Source organism: Rhopilema esculentum, chromosome 21 (assembly GCF_057945365.1).
Source record: "Rhopilema esculentum isolate cy_ngs chromosome 21, ASM5794536v1, whole genome shotgun sequence".
Lineage (NCBI taxonomy): Eukaryota > Metazoa > Cnidaria > Scyphozoa > Rhizostomeae > Rhizostomatidae > Rhopilema > Rhopilema esculentum.
The window spans coordinates 2,282,148-2,297,097 of NC_142835.1; the positions used below are offsets into that span (position 1 = coordinate 2,282,148).

Sequence of the window (14,950 nt, forward strand, 5' to 3'; positions counted from 1 at the left end):
ATTTTGTGCATTTAGAGGTTGCACATTTCACAATGGTCTTTTGGGGACTATGGTCAAAACTGGAAAATTCTTAAAATAGACTTTTGTGACGTCATCACATTGGTACTCTATTCCTTATTTGCGAAATGTCTGAGAAAGAATCTAAACCCAGAAACACAAGATCAAAGAAACAAAACCTTCAAATGAACTTTATAAAAATCGCTTTTCACGGACAAAGGGGGGAAATGGGCATATATAGTGCCACAGGATTCAACGTTTTCATCCACAAAAAGGCCAGTTTGAAGAACTTAAGACACATGCTAGACAATTCCCGTGTTTTTTTGCGAATTTGCTTCCTCGATTTCAAAACTGCAAAAAATGTTCATATTGAGTTTTAGATTCAGATCGAGACAGGCAAGAAAGCTTGTTGTGGACGATTTACGCATGACAAGAGATTATGATTCATAAACTGCAAAGATTTGTGTCGAGGATTCGTTTTGAATAAGCTTCGAATATTCCAGGATTTGCCAAAACATTGCAGCCACTGCTAAAAAATTTGAGTTTTCAAGATTTCTTTTCTAAATCTCAAGATTTCTTTTCTAGATTTCAAGATATTTTGAATGATTCTAAATTTTTGTGAGATTTTTTTTTAAATTTTATGATTTTTTCAAAGATTTTGAGATTTCAGCACATTTAAGAGATTTTTTGGCAATTTTTGAAAGGTTCACGAGATTTTTAGGAGTGATTCACCTCTCGAGAATCTCCCATTGGGGTGATGGCATCTGACATGGGCTACACTCATTTTTTTATAAAAAACAAAGGTCGATCTTGAATACTCCAGTTTCTTAATGTTCTGGAATTGTCAATACTCATTGTTTCTAAAGAGTTTCTTAATTATGATGTCATGAATGATGTTATGAAATGTTTGTGACCTTTTCATCACGTCAAGAGATTTGCTTCTGTTCTGATGCTGTATTTAGATGTGGAGAGTGTATTTTTATCCCTTGTCTCAAGTTCTAGGCCAACAGGGCAATCATGTTCTTGGATTTTACAAAACTTCCTGTTCTCAGTTTTATCGCGATTTAATAGTATCTTAATTTTTTTGCTTTGCGTACTTAAGTTTCTTAATCTTTTCTGACTGTCCAGTACTCGTTTCTTAAAGCCAGTTTCTTATAGAAAAAATGAGTGTATAGTTATCCGAGTGATTTCATGTGAAACTATAGATGGTCTCAGAAAAACCTATTGTCTCAGCTAGAGACAAAAGATTAGAAAAGAGCGTTTCCTTTCTCCATTCCTTCTCCTTCCTCAACCATCTCCATCCAGCTCCCCTGGCACTGGCGATTGTCTCAAAAGAGTGAGAGTAAAAATTTCGTAGGAGCGCGTGTTCGAGTGATTTCTGCACGGTTTCGGAAAGGACCGACTAGGTTTGCGTGACTTCTGACGTGAAGCATTCCATAGCCTGTTTTTCATACCAGCCTCTTTTGCAGAGCTGCTAAGAGCTTGCATTTATTCTTTTAGACTTTTGATATATCAATAAAAAATACATTCTTTCGATATCTTGTCAGTCCCGTCTAAAGCTACAGACCTTGAAATACAAAGTGGTTCATCATTTACGATGGAAGCTTTCAGGAAAGCCTGGACTCAAAAAGGACAATGGGGGCAAAGCGCCACGAAAAGGGCAAAACAAGACAGTAGAATCCCGTTATAACGTACTCGGTTTAGAAGAAGTGCTTGGTCACGGCAAAAGGTGTACTTGGTTTTAGTCAATTTTCGGATATAACGTACTTAATACACTGGTCCCTTAAAGTACGTTATAACCGCATTATACTGTAGGAAAATGAAGAAAAATTAGGCCACTGGAAACTTCTCAGTTAGACAAAAGGAAACTAAAACGTAATGGGTGTCTATAGACACTTTCTGGTGTCCATAAAAATCTAAATTTCGAATTCTCTTGCTGAAAGAAGCAAATTTATATCTGATGAAGAAGAAGTCAGACACAAAAACTCTGAAATCGAGGTGCACACACAATAATAACGGCTAAATACAAAAATTCAAATTACAAAGACCAGAATAGCAAATATAAAACTATTAAACTACCGAATACAAATGCAGAACCAGTCTGCAAAATTACAAAAACTACAAAAATCTACAAAATAGTTGTTGTTGCTGGGCGAGCCATAAAAGCAAAGTAGAATGATCTTTTAGCCTGAATAGAGGAACAAAATAAAACGACAAGAAAGAAAAGGTTATCATTTTTACAAAGAATTGTCACTTAGGAAGATAGGGAATGACATTCACAAAAAAGTGAATTTGAAAAAAGATCCGGATCCACAATATTTGCAGCTTTGCATTTAGATGTACGACTTGGGATGCGTAGGGGTAGGAGGGGGGATGTGAAGAGAGATTGGCTGAATAGTCACCTGTAAGTTGGCTATTGGTTAATGGAAGCTTAGATAGCAGGGTTCATATTATCTTAACAGAATAGCAGACGAAAATGTAGGCAAATACTATATGCATGGGCTACTGTGATTCTTCAGTATTTATATCTAGGGTCCAAATAAGAAGAATTCTAAAACTTTTAGCCTCGGATCGCAAAAGCAGTTCGTAAATACATATCTGCATAGTTAGCAAAACAAATCTTCTCCGAGGCATGTCAGCAGATCAAAACCTAGTTACCACGTAAACAAATTCAGGGATTATCCGCCTGTTTAGGAAAACAAAAACTTGATTTATAGAGTTAGGGACATGCTTTTCAAATGGGCATTCAAAATTGTCTTTTATGACTAGCCTGCAAAACATTTATCTCCAAACTTATCCAGCGTAAATCCCACCAAACTGTAAAAAGCTAGAATAACAAAGATAATTCTATCTACCTTATCTAAAATACCTTATCAAAACTACCATTTTTATTCAAAGGGACGTTATACAAATACCTTAGGTTTTTATCAATAACATGCAAATCAAATACCACTAAAAATGCATACAAATTCTATGTTTAAACAAATATAACAGACACCTCAAAGAAAATGCGAGTGCGAACTACTCGCTTGTCGTTTTAGACCAAACCAGATCCAGTCAGCCAAAAGTTGATACGCTGCCTCCTTTTGCAATGACCTGGTCTCGTTCCAACGTCTGTCCATGCGCAGCGTCGAGCGCGTACTTAGTGAAAGTCTACCGCCGTTAAAATGCGGGCTTTGCGATTAAAAAAAGCTGTTTTGATCCTCGTTTGATAGAGCAGATCATTGAAGAACAGCATTTTGTAAGCATTTATACCATGAGATTGCACAGTTATCAAGTCAGCTCAGTGATTGCGGATATCTCCGGAAGCGGAAATCCAAAGTATCTTGAAATCTGACTTTGAATGGATGAGCTCGAAAATTCAAGTCACCAAGTGGCTATTACAGCAATCTCGGCATTAGCCTCGGAGCTGATTTCCGCAGGAATACAATTGAGGTTATCTTTGAGAAGCATTCGAAGTAGCAGTCTATCACGCGATTCTACTAGCCACAATTTGTCGGTCAAATCTTTTCATTTCTCAAAAGATAACGGTGGTCCATATATATGGCAACTTCATGCATAACTGTTTTCCATTCAAGGCAGCGAGCAATGAGTTTAGGTCCATATAGGCCGATTAACACGAGAATATATATAAAAACTCACACTACTACAAATTAACAAACTTTTCCGAACTAATAACGGTGTTAAGGCAATCCACGACTTGGGCTCTTATAAAGAACATAAGGGATTTATAAAAAACGGTTTCCACTTTTAAAAATCGAAATAACGAGTGAAACTGTAAATACAAAATACTTATAAAGAAAGTCTGCCGAAAATTTGTAAACTGGGTGATGAGTTGAATTAACATTAAAGGTAATGTGTCCAGCTAAAGCAAGTAACTCTGCGGGGGTTTTCAGAAACATGTGATTTTTCATATCATCGTCCCAGCCATTACAGTCACTCTGTTTATTAACCCTGCTGCAAGGTTAGCTTTTCATGTGAGCAGTTTTGCATCGCAAGAATACTAACCAATCGCAAACCGTTATTTTGATGTTACTTGACATGTTGGGTATACGCAGTCCTTTTATATGGACACATTACCTTTAAGATTGGTGCTTCTGAGTTCGGGGGAAGTTTGCTTAGTCACCTTCACAATTCAGTGCACACCTTCTTTAATCTGAACAGAGAAAATGTCGAAAAGTAGACTCTATTAACCACACTGATTATTCCCCTCTATAAAATCACCCAGTTATCGACAGAATTTCGGTTCATCGGCAGAACCTATTCGCAAGGAATTAAAGAACAGATTGTCTTAATTGTTCGAAGTTAATCGTGAACTTACGTGATAGGCATTGCGGTGGCGCTTAAGTTACTTTGGGGCATTGCGGTGAAATGAGTAAGGCTAGCGAATATCGAAATGAATGGGCTGTTTTTAAATTGAATTGATCCTCTTACTTACTATTTCCTTTCCGTTCAGGCAACTGAATAACACGCATTCACCATTCTTTTGCACAAAAGCTCCGTTAACAGACGATGGTTTGTTAGGCCAGTTAGAATTTAAATCAGTGATAAGAAAAACAAGATTACGTTAACAAGATATCGTGTGGGTTCCCACCGTTCTTAATTGTTAGCCTATCTCAAGTCTATCACGTTTCACGATCAACGTTACTAAAAGATTGTACGGTATAGTAGATAAAAGATATAAAAAACTCAAAGCCGAATTTAAAGCGACCTTACTTTCAACGGGCAACTTTGCCATTTGTTTAATATAAACAATAACGTATAGATATAAAAAATTAGGTAAAATAACTAATGAAAAAGTAGCAACATTTAGGGACTAGAGCAAATATGTGGTCTATGCTGTGCGGGACAGCAAGATTTGGACCTGGAGGAGGGGACGGTGCTGAAGGTGCGAGCTTTTTAAAACAGACTTGTTTCTCTATGCTGGAAAACTCAACGTACTCATTGTACAACACTCAAATCAGGTAAGAATTTGCGAGGGCTTTCACTTGCATAATCCAATGGTAAACAATCTATTTACAGACAATGTTCAACAAAAAGACGGAAATTGGTATAGAAACAGTTGAAAAGCAGATAGGCTACGGCTGCGGCTGAGGCCGCTTATAGCGGTAAGGATAGATATTGAGGACTGGAAAGAACAATACATGGAGAATGAGTCAACTCCATAAAAGGACATCGAATATGAACAACTTCAGAGATCTAATCGGGTTAAGCGCTCCAGTGCCCTGATATCAATAGGACAATTGACAAGGCCATATTATCTTAGCCGGAGTGATTGTTTACGAACTTTCGAAGCTCGAAAACAACGTCGTGAATCGACAAAGCTTGTCAGAGTGTGGTCTTTGGACATCAAAGAGTGCCTTATAACCATAATTCTGCCTTGTGTGGATTTGTCTGTAAGCTCGTCAATGTGACTTATGTCACATGCAAGCCAGCCAAGGGGTCTTCATAAACAGTAACACATTTTCGTGGACTCTTAATAAGGCCATATTTATGGGACTCTTTTGGACGAGCAATTAGGTTATTTTGAGCGGGATGCAGTAAATTAGGGTGAAGCGGCTTGTTAGCGGACAGAAGACACCGTATCAATATAACTTTCCGTGGGAGAAACAGTTAGTAAGAAAGTCCCTAAATGTGCCAAAGCCGTACATAATGCCTGTTAAAATGCCACAAAAACCTTTTTGACTGAATATTTCGAAAAGGTTGCGAATATTTTCTTGAAAACAAAGTGTGTTTCTCATTTTCTCAATCGCCGCATTAACCAGACCTTGATATGAAATAACATTCCGTTGGAAGAATGACAAAACTAATCCAAACTAGTCCTTATGCCGATCTATATATGGCGCGGCACCAACAAATGCTCCATACTTGACCACAAACGGACATGGTCTTCTAAAATGGCTACCGAAATAAACATGGTCAGTGTTTTTATTTAATTACGCGTTTGAAAACGGAAACAGCGTGGTTTTTATTTCGCGTTTGAAAGAAACCACTGACCGTAACTGGAAACGCTTCATGAACACGGTGCTCCTGCACAAGAGCGTAGGTGCTTAGGTGCTAGAGGAAAATTGTTTTCTCTTTGAGGGAAATCTAATTGCAAGAGTGGCTCTTCAATGCCGTAAGAAAACACAATGTAAGCATTAATTCTGGTCAAAATGATGACGACGAAACGACACACTTAAGTCAAACAGGAAATTGTGGCAGTGTAACAGCATGTGATGGCAATCTACTCAAACCTTAATTGAACGATTTAGAAAAGACCTAAAGATAAGAAGGCCAAAGGGACTGAACAGCCTCGTTGGGTTGCTGGCAGCAATTGCTCACCTACACTTAGAAACTTTCTTTCAGTTCGACTTATAATAAGCAAACCTATTTCAGCAAAGACCTCGCATGGATGAGGAAATTCAGATATTTGCTTTTAAAAACGAGGCTGCCGTCCCTTTTTCTTCGGCCACGCTATATCCTATCAACAAACTACCAAATAAAACTAGAAAAACTTACTAAAGAAAAACGATACTAAAACGATATGTACATAAAGGTTTGCCGATATCGGCAAATTGTTGTGTATTAGTGACGAGCCTTATAAAAGCCATTAATTTACAATACACAACTGACACGACGTGATTCAACATTATTTTGAGGTTTAACGCAACAATATATTTACAAATACTATAACATAGCTGACTGCTATGTACTAACTATCTACTCAATTCGTTCTTAATAGCTCAAGTGGCGATTTAAAGCCCTTCAGGCACGGTGAATTCTAAAGCAGCTGCGCCAAGTACAAAAATAACACTGTGAAGGCGCATACATAGGTCCTGTAATTCGAAGGCGTTCATCATGAAAACATGGATGCGAGGGAGAGCCCTAAAACCAACCACGTGAGCTATTATTAACGAATATATACAAATTTCTCAAACCTGAAATTGGCAGCAATCTATTTGAAATTAATAATCTGAGAAGCCATGGCACAAGATCCATGCTCTTTGCTGTGTTGACGGAACTTACTGTTGTCGTGAAAAGTAATTCCACATTCTTCACAGACATAGACCTTGGGTCTTCTCTCTCGGAAAGAGAATTTGTGGGCAACGCCATGCACACGTGTTGAATGGGCTTCGAGTGAACAGCGTTGTGTGAATGATTTGTCGCAAAGGTTGCATTTAAATGGCTTAACTCCTAAAAATTAAACAATAAATATTTGCATGCATTCTGTTAAATATGTCTTTAAACAGCCAGCCCTGAAGGGTCATAGGGATTGGATATTACTGGAGGAAGTAAGGTGTGTTCATTTTAGGGTAGGTTATAGGTCCTGTTGGGACTAACACCCTCCCCCCAGATAAATTTCAGTAAGGATAAGGAGCTTTAGATGAATTAAATGACTCGAACACAGTTATGTTTGCGTTGGTGTCCGAACACGTATCAAATCATTCAATAAGTGGGCACGTCCGACTAGATAATCGGTATATAACCATAAACACGTTTAATATTGAACACTGAGACGTTTCCTTCCACCCATTACTCACGACACGTGAGGCTTCGAGCGGTTATTATTCCTAACACGTTGACATCTTGGCAGTCATCCCTTAAGAACAATTCATCACTGACGCTTTATTGAAACACTGAATACGTAAATGAAACTGTTCCAGTAGAAAAGGTTCGCTATTTGCTTTTGCCTTTGATAGTTGAATAGCCTTTGATATATGGTGTCGTTGTATGGTTTTTGTAACGTCAGAGACAAAACCATAGACTGTAATCTCCAATGGACCGTTTGAGTTCATGTCATCGTTGTCATAACAGAGTGATAACAAAACGTTCGAAGTGAGTGCTTAAAATTGTATGAACGTATGAAGAGAAATTTAAAAAATGCAACCTAGAATATTGTTTAATGATCGTTGCATGGCTTCAGTTAACCCAGAATACATCAAAACGGGCTGTATCTGACTGAGAGAACTTTAAATCGACCCACCACCATTTAGACACATCTAAAAACGATATAAAAGTTTATACATCTAGAGACAAAACGTACCTGTATGTGTTCTGATGTGTCGCTTGAGGTCGAAGGCATCATTGAAGCCTTTACCGCAGCGAGGGCAGTGGTGTTTTTTGAATGGTGTATGTGACTGTAAATGGCGATTCAAAAATCGTGGATGCGAGTATGTTTTCTGGCAGACATTACAACGGTATATGGCAGATTCTTTGCCGATTTCTTCTCCTGTTGAACTAGCAGGTGAAGGTGGCTGGGAGTCACTGCAGGCACTCCCCATTGGGCTCTTGGCTCTGACGTCAGAGGGGAGGGGAGGCGAAACTGGGCTTCTGTATGGCAAGCCATACATAGCCATAAGTGACCAGTAGAAAGCTGCAATATCTAGGCCATAGAGTGTTTTGCAGATCTTGCATTCTGTGATGCACTCACCAGGGAGTGCGTGAGAAGAGTGGTCTGTGTACTTGGCAAGAGTTGTGCCATTGGCTTTGGGGAACGGAGATGGGAATGGTGAAGTATTTGTTGGGCTTGGGATGGTTGGAAACCTTGACTTTGGGCTGGAGCTGAGCTCTGGGAATGGGGAGTCACGCATCGTTGACAATGGAAGTGTTGTGTTGTTGAACGTGAATACTGATGCGAAATCTTCTTGTTTGTGGAAAGAGAAGCTGAGTGGTTTGCTGTACGCCATTTTGAATAAGGAATTTGAACACGCAGGTTATACACTGAAAGGAAAATGAATTAAAATTAAATGAAGTGTTTTACATTCTGATGGAACGCATCTAGAATCCTGGGTCCTAAGGAAAAACTTAGGGGCTGTCAGAGAGTCCCACCCAAGGGTATTGAATATGTCAAATACAATAGCAAAATGCACACATGATCATTTTTCCTGCTAACTTAGGGGACCTGATTTATAGAAGGTTCAGTTAAAAAGCTTTAAATTTTTTTTGTAAAATATGATAAGCTTGATCAAAATTTTAAAAATGATAGGTATAAAAATAAGTTTGGGTCCCGTTTGGTGGGGGTCCTTTAGTTATTGAACAAATCGAGTTTTGATATCCGGCACATCCAGGGAAAATGTTTACAAAACAAAACAATCTTTCATATGATGAAATTAGGCCAACTGAAAAGATGCATCTTACAATTCAAATTAGTGACGTAAAATTAATTTATAAGGGCGCCAAATGATTCATAAACTAATTTATGACACCAAAATTAATTTAGTTCAGCAATAGATAATGGAATAAGAGACAATACAAGACATTTACAAATGGCTTGCGTTGCACTGGCTAGGCTTTTGTTTTCTAATGGCGAGGATGAACCCAAGACTTAATCAATTTAATCAATATTGGGTCAATTTGGATAATGGGAATTAAAACACACTGGAGTAACTGTCATATGGATTTTTTGGATTTAAATATCATAAAACCTTTTATTTCTATTTGTTCCTGTTTTCAAACTCGCATAATTGAGAGATGGATTGTTTGCCAAATAAAAATCTGTATGAGATTGGTTCCGAGCCTAAGGTCAAATTAAACATACCAAGAGCATACGGTGAGCTAAACATTGTTCGTTGTGAATAAGCGATTGTCACGATCGACTTTCTCGATGTGATGGGGTAGTTGCAAAAAACCCAAGGGCAGCAAAAATCCAAGGACGGCAAAAATCCAAGGACGGCAAAAATAAAAGGACGGCAAAAATCCAAGGACGGCAAAAATCCAAGGATGGCAAAAATCCAAGGGCGTTTTAGGGGGGGGGGCTATTGCTAAGCCTTACATTTCACAGAACCCTCCAGGAATTTCCCATTTCTTATTTCACTAAATCTTATATCCTGTAACGCTTTGCAGTTTGTTCGATGTGACCCATTTTCTTCTTATCACACAGTCTAAACTTAACAAAGTCAGGGTTGTAAGCTTCAAAGTTTGACAATATATATGGCTAGATCTTTTTTTAACAATGAGGGAGTCATAAACAGGTTTTTTTGTTATTTGGATTTTTCAATTTGCGCCTTAACTTAACCAAGTTTTTATTCCGATGACAAACAACCAAAGAAGTCCAGCCTCGTTTCCCTGCCCAAGCAAACACCAAGACATTACATCATCCTTGAAGTATGTCTCCCAACATGATCGGGTCAATAACACTTTTTCCTATGGAGATATTATCAAAAAAATAACATCTCCTCAAATCAAAGTGTTATCTGCCCACAGGGCATATTCCTCCAGATGACATCAACTATAATAGTGAAGTGGGTTTGGCCTGAAGCAATATGCGGGAACGTCCACGGTTCTGTTAGATTTGACACACACTGACAACATCTTAATTCATCAATTATAACTCATAATTGTAAACACGAACAACTTTTACCAATTTGGACCTTAGCGGGGACAAGGGCTTGTGGACTGGGGCCAGTTTTTCAAAATATCGGCTGGACCGGGTCATAACGGCAAAAAACGGGGCACAGTACAAACAAATAGCTCCTGGGGGATAATGTAATTCCTACGATTGTACCCGGACAAAGCTCTGTGGACACCTACTGAGTCAGACATCAATCTTATTGTCTCCCAGACAAATTTTCTCGAGCTAGCTAACTTTGAAAGAAATTCCTGTCCACTGTGTAAAAATCACTTGATTTTAACAACAATCTTTTAAATAAAACTCTGTAATTCCACAGCTTTTGAATTACCCTCTCATATTTGCTTTTGCGATGCTAAAACATTAGGGATGTTGACAGAACACAACTCTGTATAAAAAGGCGGTTCTTTAACAGAATAAAAGGTTCTTTATAAACAACAAATGAGTTTGAAACAGACCCATTTTGTTCAGAAAGGGAGGCTCATCCAAACATTAATTGAATTTAGTTCGACCCGTTAGTCACAGATGAAAGGTGCTGGACAACAGATGTGCGTTGCGGCTTTTCGCTACGTTAATGTGTGCTGAATTAATACCACAAAAAGCCATAAACACAGTGCTTAACGACTGTCAAGAATTTCAACTGATACAGGACAGTTATAGGCATTTAATACTGGATTGCTTCAAGCAACAAGTACTTTAGTAGAAAAACTTCAGTTACAAATGCTTGAGCGCCACCAATTTCGACAATTTATCCTATGATTTAACCCGAAAGATATTTCTAGCCCAATGTTCAGTTAAACTTTTAGCAACTGGCATTTAAAAACGAGGAGGGTTCAACTGAGAGTTAGATGTAAGGCATTTGTGGTTAGCATAAGCGGAGGGATATTATTTGACGCATGGTTTCCGATCTGGGTGAGGAGAGGATCGGCTCTTAGAAGATTCAAATCATACACTGGAGAAGAAAAGGAAATTTATATGTAGGTCGCTTTCTTTAGCAGATTTTTTGGGCTAGGGTGAAACTTTTAAAGTTGAAGCATTTAAAGAGAGATTTACTGTAAGCGTCTATGCAATTGACCGCACCGTTAAACATCCTGATCACATAACGGTTTTCGTGACACGCAGCTCAAATAAGACTGAATTCTGAAGCAAAAACCGCGGACACAAAACCAAATTGAAGAAAACAACATAATTCGGGTTTTTTTACTTTATCGTGAACAAATGATTTAGAATACGAGCCAAATGAGGCTGTAAATGCGAAATTCCACAACATCGTAGTCAAGAGGACTGACATTTGACACCAGCCTAGCACAGCTTCGTTGTTCAAATCAAAGTTTCGATAGATAAAAAACAGATGAATAATTGATAAGAACGATAAATTGGTACAGTTATAATACCGATAGCATACCTAATAGATCAGATCGTTGGCTTGCGATCTTTGAAGTATAATGATTAATTTTGAAGCATTTCACGATACTAGTGCGGCTGCCATTGTTGATCTTCGGTTTTCAGTCACTGCCCTCGCTGCGGAAACGACCAGGTTTGTTTTCTTGAACCTCTCCAAACTTCTGAAATTCTTCGATAGGCTTTTAGCAGGCCTTCTGCTTGGTATGGACCTTGTCCTGATGGACCCTGTGTTCACACGCTTTCGTAGGTTGTCTGAGCTATCGCGAAGTGTTGCGCTCTGAAAAATAGAGACTCGAACCAAATGGGTGTGACAAAAATCCTTTGTTCCAAAACAATTGTTCCTTTCGCTTGACTATATATGATTGACATTTGAGAATTTAACCAATATAATGGCCTCCATGCTCTCTCGATCAACAGCCGAGCCCGTTGACCTCAATTAGGGCATAGAAGCTTCTCAGTTTCATGTTAGGGCCTGAACTCATTTTAATGAAAGTTGTAACGAAGGCAGAATCTAATGAAGGATTAAATTAATGAATTTTTTGTTCGCTGAATTTATGTATGAAAGAAACGTGGGGTAGAAAGATTGCGGTTCTTCGTCGTAATAGGAGGGCTTCAGTTTGAAAAACAACATCGTGGAGACAAACAAGATTTCTATGTTTATTTATACAACTTTCGTCTTATTTGCAGCAGACCGAAATTGATATGTTGGTGGTTTGAATCGGGTTTGTGGAACAACCAATTTGCGGGGGGGGGGGGGAGAGTCGCAGTAGAAAACTGTGAAAGTTAGGAAGGCAAAAGCAGTACATTTACCAAAACTTAGCAAGGAAATGGGTAGCTTCATATTTTGCTAAATAAATTGGGTACTTTTTACTCAACTAGACACTGAAATTTAGGAAAACAACCCTGTACAGTGGATCAAACCCTCCTTTTTTCTTTAAATCGAGATATTTTCGGAACAGCAGACGGTTTGAGCAATGGCAATGCAATCCTAGGATCAGCTGCAGAGAAAAAGGCAATAACCCACCTGGCACCCTCTTCCCATCTAAATTAACTATCAAAGGAATTCTACAAGTTTTGAACATGAACGGGTCTTTCTTTAAAAATCACGAGAATCACCTACATTGGAAGAAAACTTCAATAAACTAAAAACAGCTCTGAAAACTTTTATTCAAAGTTTTAAGAATATTGGATATATTCTTATAGCCAAGCCCTTCTTTATTATGTATTCAAACTGTTTGGGACAACGTATTTAGAAGACTGGCTGCTAAGAAACCCATCCCCAAAATATTTCTGTGATCATGGACCACAGAAGTGGGGGCCGAAGGGATTGAAGCCCTTCTTTATTATGTATTCAAACTGTTTGGGAAAAAGTATTTAGAAGACTGGTTGCTAAGAAACCCATCCCCAAAATATTTCTGTGATCATGGACCACAGAAGTGGGGGCCGAAGGGGTTGAAGGGGCTATTGCCAAAATGAACATAAGACCATATAAAAATCGCCTTGCTCTTATTTTTTGCATTTTTAGCCACTCCCCCGAAAAGTTTTATCCCCCTCAATCTGTAATTTTTTCGCAGCGGTCCTTGACTGTCATGATATATGGTGTATATTCATATATCATGATATATGATACATGAACATCATTCTATGGAGACAAAAGTGACGATAACATCCCAATTGAACTGATAAAGACAAATATCACACCATTGATGAATTTCTTCTTATTCAGTACACTGTTATATAGGAGAAATAATCAACTTCCAGAGCAACAAAATATCCCTTCAACTTTCAAAACAACATTTTCAAAGCACTTTCAATACAGAGCAAGATTTTGACGTTCTTATAAATAATGCGATTTCTCCCTGTCTGATTTATAACTTCCGAATTTAAACCATTTTATCCTGGCCAATTATAGTCCAAGAAATGTTTTTTATAATCTTAGAGATTTAGACAGTATTGTGAGTACATAATTGTACTGATTTCAAGGATTTTCTTGGAATTTGTGATGAAAGCTGAAAGATTTCTGCCAATCGTGAAGATATTTTACTGTTCGACTGCCGACTACAGCTCAGCCGACTCCTGTTTAAGTCTTCTCACAAAATGAGGTTTTGTGAAACGACTAAACACCGCCATGAGTCAGCGCTCTGTCTATTCCCAATGAACACCCTACTTATTATTTGAAAATCTTCTTTTTGAAAGCTTGCCAGAAAACTATTTTTGCATAAGTCATACAGATTTGAATATCATATCAAAAGATCTGATGATAACAGTGTTTCTCCTAAGGATAATCCAAAGCCACAGAATTTAATCTTTCTTCAGTAGAAAATCCTTCCTTTGCTACGAAAGAGTGGTATCAAACGGTTTATAACTGCAATGGGGACACCAGGGTGAACAAGACAAAATTAGATTTCGCATTGGGCATCGGTCCCCGAGATAAGGGATAAGATTTACTCTCCTCCACAGAGGCTATTGTTAAGCATGTTGTAGAGGAAGAAAAGGAAGCGAGAAAAGGCCTCCCTCTCCCTTGTAGGCCACTCCCTCGCAGCTCCTCCACTTTTCCTTTTCTTCTGCAGTTCCCCTGATCCTATCCTTTTCCCCTTTCCATCTCCCTCCTGAAAAGCCTCTGTAGAGAAGAGTACATAAAGGTCTGTGGCCACTGGCCATAAGATCTCGAGTCCGTAATGAACCCGAGCCTCGAATCTGGAATTAACTTAAGTTTAACTTAAGTTGGATAGTAGGCTTGAGCTCTTGGTGTAAAACCGTGTTAAAAACAAGAAGACAGACAGCCACATTTTGTATGTCAGTGGCATAAGATATTATTTGGCATTTGTCCAAAGATTTGATTTTAAAGAATCAAAACAGGTTGATAAAGCAGCATAGCTCCATAAACTATTCGCAAATATATGACATTGCAATGAAGATACCTGATCTCGCAAGTTTTGATTTCTATTCCACTGCAAAGATATGACCCTGAAGCCTGGGAAGCAAGATTGTTTTTTTTGGGGGGGGGGGATTGGTGGTGGAGCTTTTGAAGATACAGGGAAAGAAAAAGAAAACTTTGAAAGTGATGCTGACAAATAAAGACACCACCAACTGATGCTAATTGTCTTATTTACCCACTACGCATTTTGCGAAAAAAATCACATTTGTTTCTGATAATTTGTATTTAGGACCCAACCCAAATAGGTTATATTGTTGGCATTAGGGTAGCATTTGCTGCAT

The 14,950-nt window shown here is 38.3% G+C and overlaps 1 protein-coding gene across 1 annotated transcript; it reads right to left on the reverse strand.

Moving 5' to 3' along the window:
• Positions 1-1,990: 1,990 nt before the first annotated feature.
• Positions 1,991-12,012, reverse strand: LOC135684885 (uncharacterized). The gene is made up of 3 exons (XM_065200575.2): positions 11,733-12,012; positions 8,024-8,700; positions 1,991-7,173 (listed from the first exon to the last, which is right to left on the reverse strand). Exons 2-3 carry the CDS (start codon positions 8,664-8,666, stop codon positions 6,935-6,937), a joined length of 882 nt encoding a protein of 293 aa, XP_065056647.1. The 5' UTR covers positions 8,667-8,700; positions 11,733-12,012; the 3' UTR covers positions 1,991-6,934.
• Positions 12,013-14,950: the final 2,938 nt, after the last annotated feature.